General features: G+C 40.6%; 1 protein-coding gene across 1 annotated transcript in view; it reads left to right on the top strand.

The window, feature by feature from the left end:
- Window positions 1-17,736, top strand: part of LOC140953798 (dynein axonemal heavy chain 5-like) — an 87,507-nt gene that overhangs the window by 33,566 nt on the left and 36,205 nt on the right. The window contains exons 39-58 of the mRNA XM_073403184.1: window positions 268-371; window positions 773-968; window positions 1,529-1,769; window positions 2,560-2,759; window positions 3,275-3,428; window positions 4,067-4,230; window positions 4,756-4,987; window positions 5,603-5,740; window positions 6,285-6,362; window positions 6,438-6,584; window positions 7,992-8,164; window positions 11,654-11,744; window positions 12,301-12,388; window positions 12,780-12,967; window positions 13,358-13,552; window positions 14,953-15,030; window positions 15,385-15,603; window positions 16,194-16,334; window positions 16,726-16,830; window positions 17,470-17,657. Of these exons, the coding sequence (XP_073259285.1) occupies window positions 268-371; window positions 773-968; window positions 1,529-1,769; window positions 2,560-2,759; window positions 3,275-3,428; window positions 4,067-4,230; window positions 4,756-4,987; window positions 5,603-5,740; window positions 6,285-6,362; window positions 6,438-6,584; window positions 7,992-8,164; window positions 11,654-11,744; window positions 12,301-12,388; window positions 12,780-12,967; window positions 13,358-13,552; window positions 14,953-15,030; window positions 15,385-15,603; window positions 16,194-16,334; window positions 16,726-16,830; window positions 17,470-17,657 (3,120 nt within the window). The remainder of the gene's footprint in view (window positions 1-267; window positions 372-772; window positions 969-1,528; window positions 1,770-2,559; window positions 2,760-3,274; window positions 3,429-4,066; window positions 4,231-4,755; window positions 4,988-5,602; window positions 5,741-6,284; window positions 6,363-6,437; window positions 6,585-7,991; window positions 8,165-11,653; window positions 11,745-12,300; window positions 12,389-12,779; window positions 12,968-13,357; window positions 13,553-14,952; window positions 15,031-15,384; window positions 15,604-16,193; window positions 16,335-16,725; window positions 16,831-17,469; window positions 17,658-17,736) is intronic.

Raw genomic sequence — 17,736 nt, 5'->3', positions numbered from 1 at the left:
GACCAATCTCAAAGTGATTTGTTATACAACTTGAAATTTGAAGCTGGAAATTCATTAAACCTCGCTGTAACGGCAGTCGTCGGTCAACATCCGCGGGTAACAGTGCAGTGTTACCCGCTGTCGGAGAGGGGGCGGGGGGCGGTCTCCAAAAGTTTGGTAATAAAGTGGGGGGGGGGGGGGGGGGGCGGGCCCCTCGGGCCCCTCCCCTGGATCTGTAACTGCTTAAGGTCTTTTCATTTACTGTGCTTTTTCCTTGTTGCACCGTAGAGGTCCCATGGTTCCTGGAATACCACCTCGAGAAGCCAGTGATCGCCTGGGAATTTTCCAAGCCCGATTTGATGAATTGTGGAGAAAGTACGAAACTTACTCTGGTAAGGATATTTTTCTCGTCATTTATTTTTTGGTCCTTCTTGACATTTCGTTGAACGTTGAAGTACCCATAACGTAGAAATGTCTGTTACGTTAACTGAAAAATTCCATTACAACAAAAACTTCGAAAAATTTTGCGTTTTTTAAATTAAAATGACAGGCCCTTGTATGACGTCACGAGACATAGTGTGGAACTGAAAAACGGAAGTTTATGTATGCTTTTCCATTTCTTAGGTTCGCCAGAGTTATTGCGTCTCACTGCTACGCATCTTAATTGCATGCTATACCTTTTAAAGGCAAATTCAGTTTGTGTATTGGAAGAAATATTAAACAGATAAAAGTTTTTCGGGTTATGGGAACCTTAAAGTGCTTCGAGTCTTGACGAACTTTCTTTATTTTGAAGGTGGCGAGGAACTGTTCGGTTTGACTGTAACCGAGTATCCAAACTTACAGAGGATCCGAAAGGAACTGGGCCTGCTTCAGAAGCTGTACAACTTGTACAACTCTGTAATAGATAATGTGAACGGTTACTATGACATTTTGTGGCAGGAGATCGACATCGAGAAGATCAACAATGAATTGATGGAATATCAGAACAGGTAAAGATCTTTGAATTATAGAGCATGATTTCCCTATTTGCGGTTTTTGCTGTTTTTAATAGGTTTTTTTTGTGTTCTCAAAGATTTTCTGACGTTCCTATTTGTACGTGTTACAATCATACAGCGACCTAAACGGAAAAGAGTGACGTCACAAAAATTAAATTTGTGAAATTATGGATTGATTAGCATAATTATTCAGAAAAAAACAAGATGGAAAAGCCCCCTTGCTAAAAATCAGTCTGTTAGTGCAAATTAATAGGTAGATAAAGACAGCGGTTTGCTCTGATGACTACATACAAATCCTTATAAAACTGGCTTGAATCGTAACGATCCAAACCTTTTTAGAAGAATTTATATGGAGTCATCGGAGCATAACGTTGCTTATATCTCCTCACCAATTTGCACCAACAGGCTGAGTTTTGGCAAGTAAACAATCCCATATTTTCACAATTTAATTTTTGGTGACGCCATCACTCGTGTTCTCTATAGCTTGGGGCCGATGTACTAAAATACCCCAGTAAGAATTTATTCCCAGCTAATATACAGTTGTTCTATGGCAGGATCCGAAAGTTGCCGAAAGCCTTAAAGGAGTGGCAAGCATTCTTAGATCTGAAGAAGACAATTGACGATTTCAGTGAATGCTGTCCTCTTCTGGAAATGATGGCTCATAAGGCCATGAGACCACGCCATTGGGAAAGAATTTCAACCATCACTAGCGTGACATTAGATGTAGAATCTGAAACATTCCAGTTAAGGCAGCTTATGAGTGCTCCTTTGCTACCAAACAAAGAAGACATAGAGGTAGGCTTAAATCTTTTAACTGAGTTTTAGATTGTTGGGGAAAAATTGTCCGCGTGCAAGGGGAAGTGGCTCCTTTCTCCCCAACGGGATAAAAACATTGCTGTTTGTCGTAAATATTTGCTTATTAAGTCTCAAGCAAGAATTACACTCAAGGAAATTTCAAAAGTCATTTCTGGAAGTCAATAACTGTGATGGTAGTGGTACTTCCCTCTTGTTCGTCTAAACTGCGTTCTTGTTGTCAAAAGATGCTTTTGATTGGAATATTTGGGTTTGAGTTGGAAAACCTGGTTTTTCTTTTTAATAAACCACGAATCAGTTTTGAATTTTTCAAACGAAATCTGTCCATGAAAATAGAGCATCTCTCTCCGAGATCGGATTTCAAATACTAACAAGGCCGGTTATTTCAGTTAAACGTACCTTTAGAATCAAATCAAAATGGGATCAAATTCGAAAACAATAAGTTTTACTTTCTGGTGTTGAAAGAGCTATTAATATTTGCTCAATTTTTTAAAAGGCCAAACAATTGCATCTTCACACCCGAGAAATTCCGATGGCTTTTTAGGCAGGGATTTTGCCTCTTCGGTGAAGCAAAGTAATGAGCAACATTTCAAGTAACGGGGGAGGGGGGGGGGGGGGGGTTACATTATGTCTCCCGCGAAACAAAACTCACTCAGGGGGAGTTGGGTAAAAACCACTCATCCTCCCCTATCCTTTGGTTGCGCCCCACTATTGCAGACTGTATGTGGTGTATATAAGTTGCTGATTATATACCATCATTGAATTGTTATAGGATGTGTGTATAGCTGCTGTCAAGGAACGTGACATTGACTTCAAGTTAAAGGGCGTGGTTTCTGAGTGGAGTACACAAGTGTTCTCATTCTCCAATTTTAAGAACCGTGGTGAACTGCTGCTTAAAGGATCTGAGACATCTGATATTGTATCACTTATGGAAGACAGTCTGATGATACTTGGCTCCCTGCTAAGTAACAGGTACAACTGTCAGCTGAGTCTTGTTTTCCGCAACTAAATCCCGAAAAATCTTATCGAATAAATAGGGCTCTGCCATCTGTAACATGAACAACCATTCTGTATACCTCCATATACAAGAGTTGCGTAGTTAGGTCAGCCCACTTTGCATAGAAAACAAGAAAGGTAAGAAGATCCACGTGCAGCATAAAAAGAATTATCGTACACAGTAGTGCTGAGAAGGTTTTATATGATAGTGAACACCTCGGAATTTTGTCCTTGAAAAAAAGAAAAACCACCCTACAAGTCAATGGAAATAAAACGATTTAAGACTGACACCAGGACGAGCATTTTTGACTGCGCACAATTTCAAGAAGTCATTTGAACTCTGATGATGTTTCTCCGTGGAGATGGTTCTTTCCAAAACTTAAAAGGAATACGTCCTGGCCCATGCAGATGTAGTGGGAATTCCAGCAACACTTAAGCCTTTATCTCGTGAATAAATTATTGCATGGTCTGATAGCTGAGTTTATTTTCAGATACAATGCTCCATTTAAAGCAGACATTCAAAAGTGGGTAGCGAAGCTGACTGGTTCCACAGAGATTATCGAGAACTGGCTAGTTGTACAGAACTTGTGGGTTTATTTGGAGGCTGTATTTGTGGGTGGAGACATCGCCAAACAGTTGCCTCAGGTTTGTGTTCTCCTTTTAAAATTTGCGTTATAATTCTCTTGTATTTTGCTATGCAACGTCGTTGCCAATATGTTGTCAAAACTCGTATAACGCGCTCGTTTTACATTGTTTTCGCATATAATTTTACCATATGGACTTTTCTTATGAAGTGTTTATAGTTTTTACATAGTTTTACGCGTAAGATTTTGAAATCTTGAATATAATGTTAAGCGCCTTTTGATGGCTGCAGAAAAGGGGCTATATAAATAGGCCATGTCTGAGTTCCCCCGGGCCTCTGTATGAAAACAAGGTTAAGTGCTCAGCCTTTGATGTGGAAATGGTTTTTCATTCTCATGCAAATAAAACTCATTTCACAAAAAATTCTGTTCACTTGGACTCATTTTGAAGGTGAGGGTTTTTGGAACTCGGAAGTGGCCTCTTGGTTGCTATCTTTTTAATGATGAGGTCTGATTTCGCGGAAAGTTAGAGTATTTTGTAGTATTAATGAAAGGTCTTTGGCAACATGCCTTGCTGAGACTCGGTCAGATCTGCGTGGTACGTGACAGAGAAAATTGCCTCACATACAGTTTGGTCTATTGTTTCTCGACCTAAACTCGTACTTACTAACAAACACCAGTTTTTGTTAATTTGTTCCACAGGAAGCAAAGCGTTTCAGTCAGATTGACAAGTCTTGGGTGAAAATCATGAACCGTGCCCATGAGAACTCTAACGTAGTACAGTGTTGTATGGGAGATGATACTCTTGGACAGCTTCTTCCACACATCCTGGAACAGCTTGAAATATGTCAGAAATCTCTAAGTGGGTAAGGAAACTGGTCATATGTCAACTATCTTAGCATGGAGTCTTCAACGTTTCTTTCTGAAGAGATGATGAAGCGCCGAAATATCGGGACTGAGTTGAGTTCCTTGTTTTATATAATGTTAGAACAGACGCATTACATGACTACATATGATAAATATTTGCGGGTAGAACTTTTTTATGCCGCAATGTCACGGTTCTAAATTTTTTAATCACCAAGTCAAGTGAACGAATTAAAGACCAATCTCTATTTTCGTTGAACGACGTTCGACATGTTGGATGGCCTATTAGTAGGGCAAAATACAGGGATCAACAATAACAGTTGATCAAGAGCTGTAACAGTGTTGATCAACAGATATTGAACCGTTCCTTACTCTAGGAAGGTAAAGCAATTGTGGAGTAGAATTCCGCTAATCTGATTCAAGAACCGAGCTTGGATCGTTGACTCAAGTCCCCATTATATCTTTTTTTACTATGACTGGCTAGCTTTTCGAAGTAGTGACTTACATTTGTTGCTAATGATTTTCAGTTACCTTGAGAAAAAACGTCTGGTTTTCCCGCGCTTTTTCTTCGTGTCTGATCCCGCCCTGTTGGAAATCCTGGGTCAGGCCAGCGACTCACACACCATCCAGGCTCATCTTCTGGGGGTATTCGACAATGTCAAAACGGTCACATTTCACGAGAAAGAGTATGACAAGATCTTGGCGATCAACTCACGTGAATTAGAATCTGTTTCCCTGGATAACCCAGTCATGGCGCAGGTAATTCTGAGCTGAAGTTTTTCGAATACAATATAAACATACAAAATAAAAAATATGCGTACCGCTTACTAGGGTTGCAAAGGAGGTAAACCATTTTTTTTCATCTCAAGAGTCAATTAAACGTTTATTGGTTAGATTCAGGCGAAGCTATTCTATTAGCACTTTTGCATAAAAATCAAGCATGTACAAATGCCGTCTACTAAGTTAAAATCTCAACCGTTTTAGCAACTTTATCACTTCGCGTTTTTTCATTCTTGACTATGATGTTGGATACATTAAAACGTAGAATAACGTTACTTTGAAGTTGTCTTATTTAAACTACGATTTGAGTTGGCCAAGTTATGGCTTTTCCCATATTTGGCAAATGTCTTCGTCAATTGAAGAATGCAAGCGTTTATTTATCCTTATTGCACAGATTCTGTATTTTCGATATATTGATGGAAACGTCTAATTTTTCTTATTTTAACTACGATGTGAGTTTTCCAAGTGCCCGTTCCTGTATGTTTGGCTTGAATTTTTAATTAGCTGAAGAATTTACTTTATTCATTTATTTTTTCTTATTGCACAGATCTTTTAGCCTGTCTTAATCTGTTTATCGTCCTTTATGTTTTTTAGGGAAATGTTGAAGTATGGTTGAACACACTTTTGAAGGAATCCAGAAGCTCTCTTCACTCTGTGATCCGCATGGCGTCAATTGCTATCAAAGATCCCAGTTTCAAGCTGAAAGATTTCTTGGACACTTACCCAGCACAGGTATAACGCGACTGTCAATTTCACTTGTGGATTACAACTTATCTGAATTATTCACGTGGGTGCCTTGTCCTTTGTCGCCGCCATAGAGGGCAGCGAGTCAGGCTATCATGGGAAAGATGCAGTGCATATAGTGCTTGCCAAGAAACAGCGGGCACCGCCTTAGCTTGGGGGCGAGGGAGTTCACATAAATAATCGGGGCAATAACAGTAAAGGTAGCATAACTATAAACTTTGGAATACCAGGGAAGACGGGACTGTTTCCTGAGGGCAGACATAACTAATTAGTTGTACAAATTCGAAAAAAAAAAAAAACAATAAAAAACCTTGTACTCCGTGTAGGAAACGTTTGCCAAGATCCGTTGCCAGTATCCCGTGCGTGAAACATTTATTGAGTCAAGGCCACGTGAATACCAATCGGCCAATGGCAGTCAGCGTTATTTTTAGGGGAAACCTTAGGTTAAAAACAGCAGCATGCGCAGTCACCGGAAAATTTTGATGCATCTAGCTAAAGATCAACCTGTTTTTCTTTTCAATATTTACCACAGGTCGGTTTACTTGGAATCCAAATGATTTGGACGAGAGATGCAGAGGACTCCTTAACATATGCCAAATCAAACAAAAAGGTAACAAACTTTTTACCTCCTTCCGGAAACAGTTTTTGCTCTGTTTTCCTGAGTTCTCCTTTTTTCTTATGGTAGATCATGGAAGAAAGAAATCAGTTTTTCATGAACATGTTGAATGAGTTGATCGAAGTTACGACACAGGAACTGACCAAAGTGGAACGTACTAAGTTTGAGACCCTTGTCACCATTCATGTCCATCAGAGGGACATTTTTGACGAGCTGGTAAGTTGACAACGCTAATGGGACAACAGTAGAATAAACAACCCAAGTGGTTGAAAAAGAACCTTTAAACTCATTGCTAATGATGGGCTTGGGAGCAGGTGCCTTAAAGGTTAGTGGGGGGCCAAATGCAATGAGCAGAGAGGAGGTATCCATGGCAACCCTGGAAGCGGGAACCACCCCAAGAGCGCCCATTAACCGGCACCGTCACACTGAATGAAATTCAGTGGAGATACTTACCTAAGAGAATACTTACCTGAGAAAATACTTATGAAACCACCAAGCAGGGAGGAAGGAGAGGGAGCAAGAATCCGCAATGATTCGCAAGAAGGCAAAAATTGATCCGCTACGATCAGCAAGCAAAGCTACAATGCAACGCAACACAAGGAGCACACAAGGAGCCCTTCAATTCCCCGAGGGCTGCCCCGTAGGTCACGTACTGGAGTGGGAGAGGACCGCTGGCCAACTCGCTCGAGTTTAACTTTGCTTAAATGATATTTAGCCACGTGAAAAAAAATTCATGCTTGACCGGGAATCGAACCCTGCGCCTTTTCGATGACCGGTTGCAGTGCTTAATCTATTGAACTAATCAAGCCGTCTGGAGAGCAAGCTATCGTGAGTTCGTTATATACCCGTTGGTGAAAATGACATGACGTGAGTGTGTATTGTTAAGTGTCTATACCAGCTGTCTCTGTCTACCCGCTGTGTGACTCACTAGAGCACACCTTCTATCTACAATCATAGTCAAAATTGTTGGAAGTCTACTACTTTTTAGCTTTTTTCCCTTATTCTTTCCGCCCCCTGACCCACTGTTGGACGAAACTAAATTGTTTGTGCTGTAATTGTAATTCAGTAGGGGAACGGGAAATATTTAGCAAAAGGAAAAAATCGTCTTTTTTGAACATTAAAATGGACTACTTTTAATTTTTACTTTCCCAACTAATTTTGTCCAGGATTGTAGTTTGAACTCAGCTGTTTACAGCTTCTTTATTTTCTCATCGCAAATTAGAAGTAATGCAACAAACAGCTAGGGAAGCAAACACCAAAATCTGGGGGATTGGGCAGAGTTTCGTGATTCTCACACTCCGCTTTGACATGCATGACATACGCGCGTTTGGGCGCGAAAATTGGCCCTTTGTACGCTTACATGGCACATACACATCTTTTCTTTTCACGTTCCCACTGCGTCGATGCCATCTAGCAAGGTGTTTTTTTGTACCATGTGACCGTATTCTGCAAAAAGTCCATACCGGGCAGTGAATAGTATAGCTTGAATCGATTTAATGTACGGAACCCTCTACCCCTTCTTCAACGGTTCTACTCAGTACTAAACTCACCCGGACGGCCATTAACAATGCACTTTTTGCAAGTTTTGTCTGATTATTCATCCCTGATTCATTTTGTCAACAGTGTAAGAAGAACATTAAGCTACCAACAGACTTTGAATGGCTGAAGCAGTCACGTTTCTACTTCCGCGAGGAGACGGATGAGTGTGTGGTATCCATCACTGATGTGGACTTTATTTACCAGAATGAATTCTTGGGCTGCACCGACAGGCTCGTTATCACGCCTTTAACTGACAGGTTAGGAGAATGTTTGAAATACAGTAAAACTGCGAAAATAAGCCCCTCCATGTTTAAGCTCCCCAAAATCGTACCGCAAAAAACCCTCCGTTAAATCGCCCCTCCAAATATAAGCCCTCCGGGGTCTTGTACTTGGAAATTGTCCTCAACTTTACAAAGTAAAACAAAGCAAAATTGGTAGAATTCCTTCCAACTATAAGGCTAGCCCGATCGATTTTGAAACGTAAATTTCCCTCCATACATAAACCCCTCCAAAAATAAGCCCCTCAAAAAGGGCCTTTGAAAAATATTAGCCCCGGGGCTTATTTTCGGAATTTTACGGTAGCCGATGCAGGCAATCGTTTTCCCGACAACCACCTCGTTAAGAGTCGGGCCATTAGAAACGTTATGGGCGGGGCGGGTGGGGGATGGAACGAAGTACCAAAAAAAATATTCATGCAAGGGAAAATTAACCACAAAAATAAGTGAACTGAATGTTAACGAAAAAATATTCGTACAGCTCGAAAATTCCCCACACCCGCCATAACTTTTCTAATGGCGCCTCCAAGCTTTTTTGTCAGTGGCCGTTTTTATACTAAGGACGCATTATCCGGGTTGTGACTAGAATGGATACCTCAAAGTCAGATTGTCATCTTCACTCAAAATACATGATAGGAGTCTTATAACTTAAAGTAGTGTATACTACTACATGAGAAATTTCTGCAATTTGATTGGCTTAGAACAGTGGTATTTCAGCTTAATTTGAAATACCTACATGTGAAAATTACAAACCTTTTGCGGGTAGTAGTATAAACAAATAATAGCATGATTTGTACGTGATATTTGGCATAAATACTACTCGTGAGATTTCAAAATTGTCTCAAATTTCACTCGCCTATCGGCTCGTGAAATTATGTATAACGATTTTGAAGTATCACTCGTTGTATTTTTGCCAAATATCACTACAAATCATGCTATTACCTATAAAAATAAGAGAAGAAAGAAAACAGAAGGAAACAGTAGGTAGTATGTAGGACTTGAACCCGCGTCATTTGATGTGTAATCCATATCCGTATCCACTACACCATCAAGGGCTAACTGCTAATTTTTACGTACTTTACATGGCGTTGATCATTACATTATTGAAAGCTAACCGCTTTTAAAGAAGTGCAGGTGACTCGACCCAGTTTTTTTTAGGGGGTACCATCCTACTTTGAAGCTCTCTGGTATCCCCGCCTTTACTTTTATCGTAAGTCTAACACATAGAATGGATAACATATAGATCAATCAACAATATAACATAAAATTTTTGGCGATCGGAGTAAATGTCACGTGGTTATAATGCCACGCCCCTTTAAGGTCTGAGTCGAAAATCTGCTGTTGCCAGCATTTTTTCGTGAAAATCTCTCGGCTACACATAGTGCGCATTAGTGCCTTGCGCTGAACAGAGTTTCACCAAAATCGCAAAGACCCAATTCGAGAAATTCAGCGGTTTCCAAATTTAGGTCATAATTTATGCGAAAATGATAAGCAAACTTTACACGGATTATATCTAATAAACTATGAGATTCATCTCTGTATTTTGGGCATTCTTATAACAGATGGGTCCTTGACAGTCAGCAAAACGCTTTAGGGCCTTGTAAATGCGCGCGATTTCCAGCAAAGCAAACATATAGAAATTATAGTTTTCGCTATTTGTTGACGTTTGTCAGCGTTTAAGAGTCAATCTCACGGAAAAAGCATTTTCTTAAAAATTGGTAGTTTTTTTTCCTTCAAATTTTTTCAGGGCCACAATTGATTAACTAACTACCCGGACTCTGAATTTCATGGTCATTGAAAAACTGTGACATTGCCTTCTTTAAGCCCAAACTTGAGTAAACATTGAAGACTTTTAGCGTTTTGGCTGAGTTTGTGCTTTGGGAGTTGTCTATTGTTTCTAGTCTGTCATTATACAGCATTCTTGTCCAGCACGCGTGCAATGACCACGCTTGGCTGACTTCCGGATGCTCATCGAGATATGATAATTTAGTATAAGAAAATAGAAGGGATTCCCGTGGCTTGCATTAAACCTATGAAAAAATGATATTTTTTTAATAGTAAGTAGATTTAGTGTGTAGCACTTCTTGATTTTTTTGCAAAGGCACAAGAAGCACGAGAATTGATTAAAAATGGTGAGTTAAACCTCTATGTATCACGCGATAGCCTGTCTCACTGTACCAAAATTATCATATTCGGAAGTCAGCCAAGCGCGGTCATTGCACGCGTGCTGGACAAGAATGCTGTATAATGACAGACTAGAAACAATAGACAACTCCCAAAGCACAAACTCAGCCAAAACGCTAAAAGTCTTCAATGTTTACTCAAGTTTGGGCTTATAGAAGGTAATGTCACAGTTTTTCAATGACCATGAAATTCAGAGTCCGGGTAGTTAGTTAATCAATTGTGGCCCTGAAAAAATTTGAAGGAAAAAAAACTACGAATTTTTAAGAAAATGCTTTTTTCGTGAGATTGACTCTTAAACGCTGACAAACGTCAACAAATAGCGAAAACTATAATTTCTATATGTTTGCTTTGCTGGAAATCGCGCGCATTTACAAGGCCCTAAAGCGTTTTGCTGACTGTCAAGGACCCATCTGTTATAAGGATGCCCAAAATACAGAGATGAATCTCATAGTTTATTAGATATAATCCGTGTAAAGTTTGCTTATCATTTTCGCATAAATTATGACCTAAATTTGGAAACCGCTGAATTTCTCGAATTGGGTCTTTGCGATTTTGGTGAAACTCTGTTCAGCGCAAGGCACTAATGCGCACTATGTGTAGTCGAGAGATTTTAACGAAAAAATGCCGGCAACAGCAGATTTTCGACTCAGACCTCAAAGGGGCGTGGCATTATAACCACGTGACATTTACTCCGATCGCCAAAAATTTTATGTTATATTGTAGATTGATCTATATGTTATCCATTCTATGTGTTAGACTTACGATAAAAGTAAAGGCGGGGATACCAGAGAGCTTCAAAGTAGGATGGTACCCCCGCAAAAAAACTGGGTCGAGTCACCTTAACCCTAATCACTGTACTTCGGTGCTAGACCCTCTATTCAACTCTTTTCCTTGCACAACTGTCTCTTACTCTGATTTCCCTACTTTTCTAAAAGTTCTCGTGCTCAATAAATTCGCCTAAATATAGTAAAGCGTGGTGTAGAGTATAGCGTTGTGTAATAAACATAAGGTGACCAACCTAATTTTGAGGTATCCATTCTAGTCACAACCGCGATATCCGTCTGGACGAACTTGGGCAAACATTTTGTAGTTCGTCTGGTTATGCGTTTCTAGTATAAAGACAGGCACACAAGGCATTATGTGTCCAGACTAACTACCTTGCGTAGTGTGTTGTTCAAGACTGATACTGTTGTTGTAATGTTGTGGTTTTGGACATGTGTGTTTTGGTTTTGTTATTATTGTTGTTTTCTTTTTGCAAAGTGGTGAACCGTTAATATTTCCGCTTAGGTGTTACATCACTCTGGCCCAGGCTCTTGGTATGTCAATGGGTGGCGCTCCTGCTGGACCGGCAGGGACTGGAAAGACTGAGACCACGAAGGTATGTTTTCTAAAATGACATTGTGTGTTAACTGCCTCAAAAACAAAACAATGTGAAATGCAAAATATCAAAACTGTTCCGAAGTCAAGAGAGTACAGGACAAGGGGAAGTAAGGAGGGAATGGAGGAGGTTGCGTGGCTGCCGAGTGATTAAAGTGACGACTTGCAATCTGGAGCCTCCGAGTTCACCCTAATCGTTAGCTGAATTTCTTTTTAGTAGTCCCGAGTTCAAATCCTTGACAACGCTTCAAAATTGTCTGCTGCTATGCCTCCTGCCACTTAGGATTTGATGATGATGATCGTCATCATTATCATCATCATCACCATCATCATCACCGTGACCGGCGGAGTACCGGGAGGAAAACCTCTCGAAGCAAGGGCGATAAGCAAGAACATGCGTAACACACAGATGGTGTCGCTTTCAGGATGCGAACCTCGACCACATTTGTGACAGGCGAGTGCTCTCACCATCGCACCACGATTGAACCCAAGGGTGGCCACAAATTCCTTTTTTTCCTACAAAGTTTACCAATAAAGGTTTTTGTTCTTTGTTTTAGGACATGGGAAAAGCCTTGGGTAAATTCGTTGTTGTTTTTAACTGCTCTGATCAAATGGACTACCGTGGTTTGGGCCGTATCTACAAAGGTAACTCTCTTTATTCAACCACTTTATTTCAGAGAGCACTGGAAAAAAAATGAATGTCAACTTGTCCTTAAGACAAGCAGCGCTTAAATTTTACTTGCTGATGACCAGCGTATCGTTGTCTGAGATTGTGATTCGGTTAGAAATTTCCCGCCTGGGCCTTCGCCCATTGGGCAAGTGAGCATAAAATTTACTTGCCTAATAGGAAACTTTACCTGTCGCGGACGATTGGGCATGACTTTTGAGAGTTCTGTGGTGATCTTTGGAGCAGTTGCACTTATGTGGGGTTTGAGATGGAGACAGCTGACACTTAAAACAATTGAAAATGCAAGCTGAAATTTGTTGGATGCCTCGCTTTAAGAAATAATTGATTTTGTTATTTTTTGTATGGTAGGACTGGCTCAGTCTGGAAGCTGGGGCTGTTTTGATGAATTCAACCGTATTGAGCTTCCAGTGTTGTCAGTGGCAGCACAGCAGATTCACGTGGTGCTCACGTGCAAAAAAGAGCGGAAGAAAATGTTTATTTTCACTGACGGGGATGAGGTGGACATGGACCCTGAATTCGGTATCTTCTTAACAATGGTATGCAAGTTAACTATGTACAATATGTGCAGTATATGATATGGGTAATTATTCCCTTATTCCGTGCCCCGTCTACAAATTCTATTGATTTTTTTTTTATATATGTATGACGATGTTAGTGATATGAAATAAAGTAAGTAGATATGCCCAAAAAGGGTAACCTTTGAAATGCGGGTAGAAGGAACAGTTTTCAAAAACGCCTATTCAATCCTTTTTACTCTTCTTCAATTTTATCTGTCCGTGCGCTCTGCACTATTCACTGTGTTATTTGTATCTCTCTTCACTGTTGTATGTGGCTGTTACATTTCTTTAAATTTGGCACGTTGCCAGTTCCTATTGCTTTATTTAGCTAAATTACGTGACGTCACTCCCTTCTCTTTCTTTGAATAGAACCCAGGTTATGCTGGCCGACAGGAGTTACCGGAAAACTTGAAAATTATGTTCCGGACCGTGGCTATGATGGTACCTGACCGACAGATCATCATCAGGGTCAAGCTAGCTTCTTGTGGCTTCATCAAGAACGTTATTCTTGCTCAGAAGTTTTTCACTCTCTACAAACTGTGCGAAGAACAGCTCACTAAACAGGTTAGTAGCTTCTTGCTTTATAATGTGAACTTTACCTGCTTTGTGTTCTTCGTCAGTCATGTAACTAGCACTGAGTATAATATTCTGGCCCACCCACCCCTCCCCTAACCCAACGTTTTTCCTTAAGTGGGAAGTTCATGTTAACGTTGGGTTAGGGGAAGGGTAGACAATTTCCCATGATCTTAAAATGCATATTTTAGTCAAGTGTCTCTATGTGACCTCCCTAAAACGGACACCTAGAGTGGATCTCTGCCGTCGTTCAAACTGTTCAATTTACTCTCCGTAAAGCAAGAGAGGATAATGGGGACAGAGAAGGCTTCCCCCATACACACCCTATTCCATAGGTAATTCGTCTCGAGTTATTTTTAGAATCGGCATAAAGTTACCTCGCGCGTTGCGTGGATGTTTCGTGGAGGTTTCGCATGACTAAACGCCGTGAAAACATGTCGGGCGAAAGGCAATGAAAGCGTAAAGAGATCGAGAGCATTTCTGAATATTGAAGCGGAATGAGTCGGCGCTTTACTGGAAAAAGGGAATCGCTGGATTCTTTGACAACTCGTAAAATCAGTTTAACTCGAGGTTGTCGTCACCTCAGTGCTTTAATAAAATGAGAAATTTCGCCGGTCTTTTGAAACCGGTCGTTTGTACAATAAAGCAAGTAGGACGCCAAGTGTTATTTTTGTTGAATAATAAAAGACTAATAAAAGAATAAATATCAAACTAGAAATTGTTCTCTTCTAACTGTAAATTATAATGATCCTGAGAGAATATTCAGTGTGTTAAGGATTTCCCTGCTGTACTGTTAGCTCTATACAAGAGAGGAAGGACGATTCTTTTTTAATTTCCATTTCGCTGACACCGCTTTAGTAGAAATCTCTCTTTAGTCGTTTTCGTCGAGAAAACGAATAGCAATATCGTTCTCCGCGTCTTTTGCCATTTTGTTCTGCGTCAATTCGTGAAGGACGCGTGGCTCTGAGCGTGGGTCATCCACGCGGAACACATTCGCGCTATGTGATTGGCTGTTGTCTAATCCCTCTTGGGATCTGTGGTCTTACGAAACGAATTACCTATGAAATAGGGTGTGTGTGGGGGATGCCTTCTCTGTCCCCTTTATCCTCTCTTGTGTAAAGCGGATACTTGCCGAAGACGGTCATTTAATTCTGGTTCCAACGGGGTCGGTCTTAGATCGAGTTGACTGAAGGCCTCCAGTGCTATTCACCTCGTTGTTGTCACATATTACTCGATTTAGTTCTATTTGAACCGGTATTTAGGTGTATTTGACGTTTATATGTTTTTGCTAACATACTTCTTTAAATTACACTGCTATCAAGTGGTTATAATTTATTGGGTAAGTGATAAGCGAACAAACAGAAGTATTGACGTCTTCTTTTTCTAACTAGGTGCATTACGATTTTGGTCTTCGTAACATCTTGTCAGTTCTCAGAACACTTGGAGCAGTAAAGAGAGCCAACCCGGAGGTAACGTTATTTTTTTCTGCGCATGTCTCACGCTTTTAGTTTTGATCCGACGGCATATTTTTCAAACTACGCTTCGAGAATGAATATCCAGATTCTTCATTGAGCTCCTAAGAAAATGTGAAAGCTATGAAATTGTCCATGCAGCACGTGACACTAAGGCTACCTTCACACGGCACCGGACGAACTTTCGATTGGTTGAAAAATTTGACCGGATACTTTGTTCTCAAGGGACCATGCAATATTCTCGCTCTGTGCCCACTGAACTTTGAATGGCAAGCGCGTCTGAATTTTTGTACGATTATAGTGGTTCCGTGTGAATCAACACCTAAAATTCTCTTTAATTTCTGTTAACAGGACGGTGAAGATCGTATCGTGATGAGAGTTCTTCGTGACATGAACTTGAGTAAACTGGTCGACGAAGATGAACCGCTGTTCATGAGTTTGATCGACGATTTATTCCCAGGCCTTACTCTCGACAAAGCAGGTTACCCGGATATTGAACAAGCTATTGCTGATTGCGTGGAGGAGGCAAAACTTGTAAACCATCCGCCTTGGACTCTCAAGCTGATTCAGGTTTTATTTCTTTCTTGGATAACCAAGGTTGCTAATAAATAAGTAGAGCGCGCTGTTTTAAGAAAAAAATATTTCTGTTATAGTCCACTCCCCTCTTACTGTTTCGTTATTCTACTACAAACCAATAGTAAACCTAAAATCTCAAAAGAAGGACAGAAAATGGACACAGTCAGACCACCTCAATACGGACACTGATGGGCCATAGGAAGTGACCGTATTAAGCGGGTTGAATTTAGAGAAAATGTAAGGAAGGCGTTTCCCAAGGGACAAAGCAAACTGTCCGTAATAACGAGGTGTCCGCACTAAGCGGGGTTCGACTTTTTTTATTAAGTGAAAGTATGGTCCCGGCGAGTGTGGTTTTTTAGACCTTATTTCAGAGGTTTTCGGACACTTGCTACGCATGGCGACGAGAAGATTCATAGGCAGTATTTTCTATTCTTCATTCACCGTCAACAACAAACGTATTTAGGACTACGCTCGCCCGGACGATCATATTCCACCTACTTATGACTCCCTCAAACCATTTACTATCTGTCTTGGAAAGCTGTTATTCTTAATAACCTTATTTTGTTTTGTTGTTGTTGTTGTAGTTGTATGAGACCCAACGTGTTCGTCACGGCATGATGGCTCTTGGCCCGAGTGGTGCTGGAAAGACCAAGTGTATTCATATTCTTATGAAGGCCATGACTCAGTGTGGTGCACCACACAAAGAGTTCCGTATGAACCCGAAGGTATTAAATTAACAGTGAACTTTTTTGTGGTTTCAGCTTCGTCGAAGCTGGTACCTTAGCCACTTTGCTGTAATGTTATGTAGTGTAGGTAAGTAAGTTAGTCCAATTTTGGAAAGGTTTGGAAAGGCATCGAAACGCCGAAGGGTACAGACGGTCTTTCATCGCAGAGTGTTGTGTCTTTTGATGACAGGCCTTTGTTGCAAGGACGCTTTCAGAAACCTTTAGTTTTATTGGCCTTTGACGATACAGCTGCCATGTTTTTTTTAAGGCCAGGTGCTTTTTGGGGGCCATTCATCTATTTTTTCGTTAACTATTTTAACAACCCACCGCAATTCCTTAACATCACATATAGTGACAGTGACTTTAAATGCAACTTTGTTTTCTATTGTAGGCCATCACAGCACCCCAGATGTTTGGCAGACTAGATGTCTCTACTAATGACTGGACTGACGGAATCTTTTCCACGCTGTGGAGACGAACACTGAGAGCTAAGAAGGTGAGTTTTCCGGTTCAGTAGAAATGAATCACAATCACAAGATAAAGCACTAGAAGTTTGTAGTTAAGAAATTCTCACCCGATACACACATGTATTCAGAATGTGCCTCTATGCTTTATTAACGACTCAAGCCTGACTGTCAAGTTTATAGTGCAAAACACCTTTGAACTTTACTGAAGAACTTTGCTTAGTTTGTCCCCTTATCTGTAAACCTGAGGTAATTTTGGAGGTACAATTCAGTTTTGTATATTTCAGATTAAACACTCTCAATATCCGCTTTCAGTTATTAATTGAAATATACAAAGTGTCTCAGCTTCCAACAGCAAACGTACGATATATTAAATTTCTAACAAGACTCCGAGGCTTTCTGGTCATTTTTCTATATTTGGTTTGATTTTCTTTGTGCTCAAGTCTCTTCTGGGAATTGTGAGACAATGGAGTCGTGAAAAATTTGCACTTTTGTCCCTAAAGCCTCGGAGTAATGTTAGAATTTGAAACCCGCCCCTTCCAGTTTCACAGTTTACTCTATTTCTCTCCCTCCCTCCCATCCCTATCATTTTACGCGCCACTCTCCCCCGAGCTTCACGAGGTTTTGCGATACACGTCTCATCCAACGAACGATTGGGTCATGCATTTCAGGGGGAACACATATGGATTGTTCTTGACGGTCCTGTGGACGCTATCTGGATTGAGAACCTTAACAGCGTGTTAGACGACAATAAAACTCTAACACTGGCAAACGGTGATCGTATTCCAATGGCTCCAAACTGCAAAGTCGTGTTTGAGCCCCACAACATCGACAACGCCTCTCCTGCCACAGTGTCAAGGTAAAGTCGTCATTTTAGATGTAAAGCACCCTTCCTTCTTTTTAGACTGATATTTATTTCCAATATATGGGGCAGCAGG

The sequence above is a fragment of the Porites lutea genome, chromosome 1 (genome assembly GCF_958299795.1).
Source record: "Porites lutea chromosome 1, jaPorLute2.1, whole genome shotgun sequence".
Classification (NCBI taxonomy): Eukaryota; Metazoa; Cnidaria; class Anthozoa; order Scleractinia; family Poritidae; genus Porites; species Porites lutea.
The sequence above is the reverse complement of the archived record's forward strand: the minus strand, read 5'-3'. Positions and strand labels throughout refer to the sequence as shown.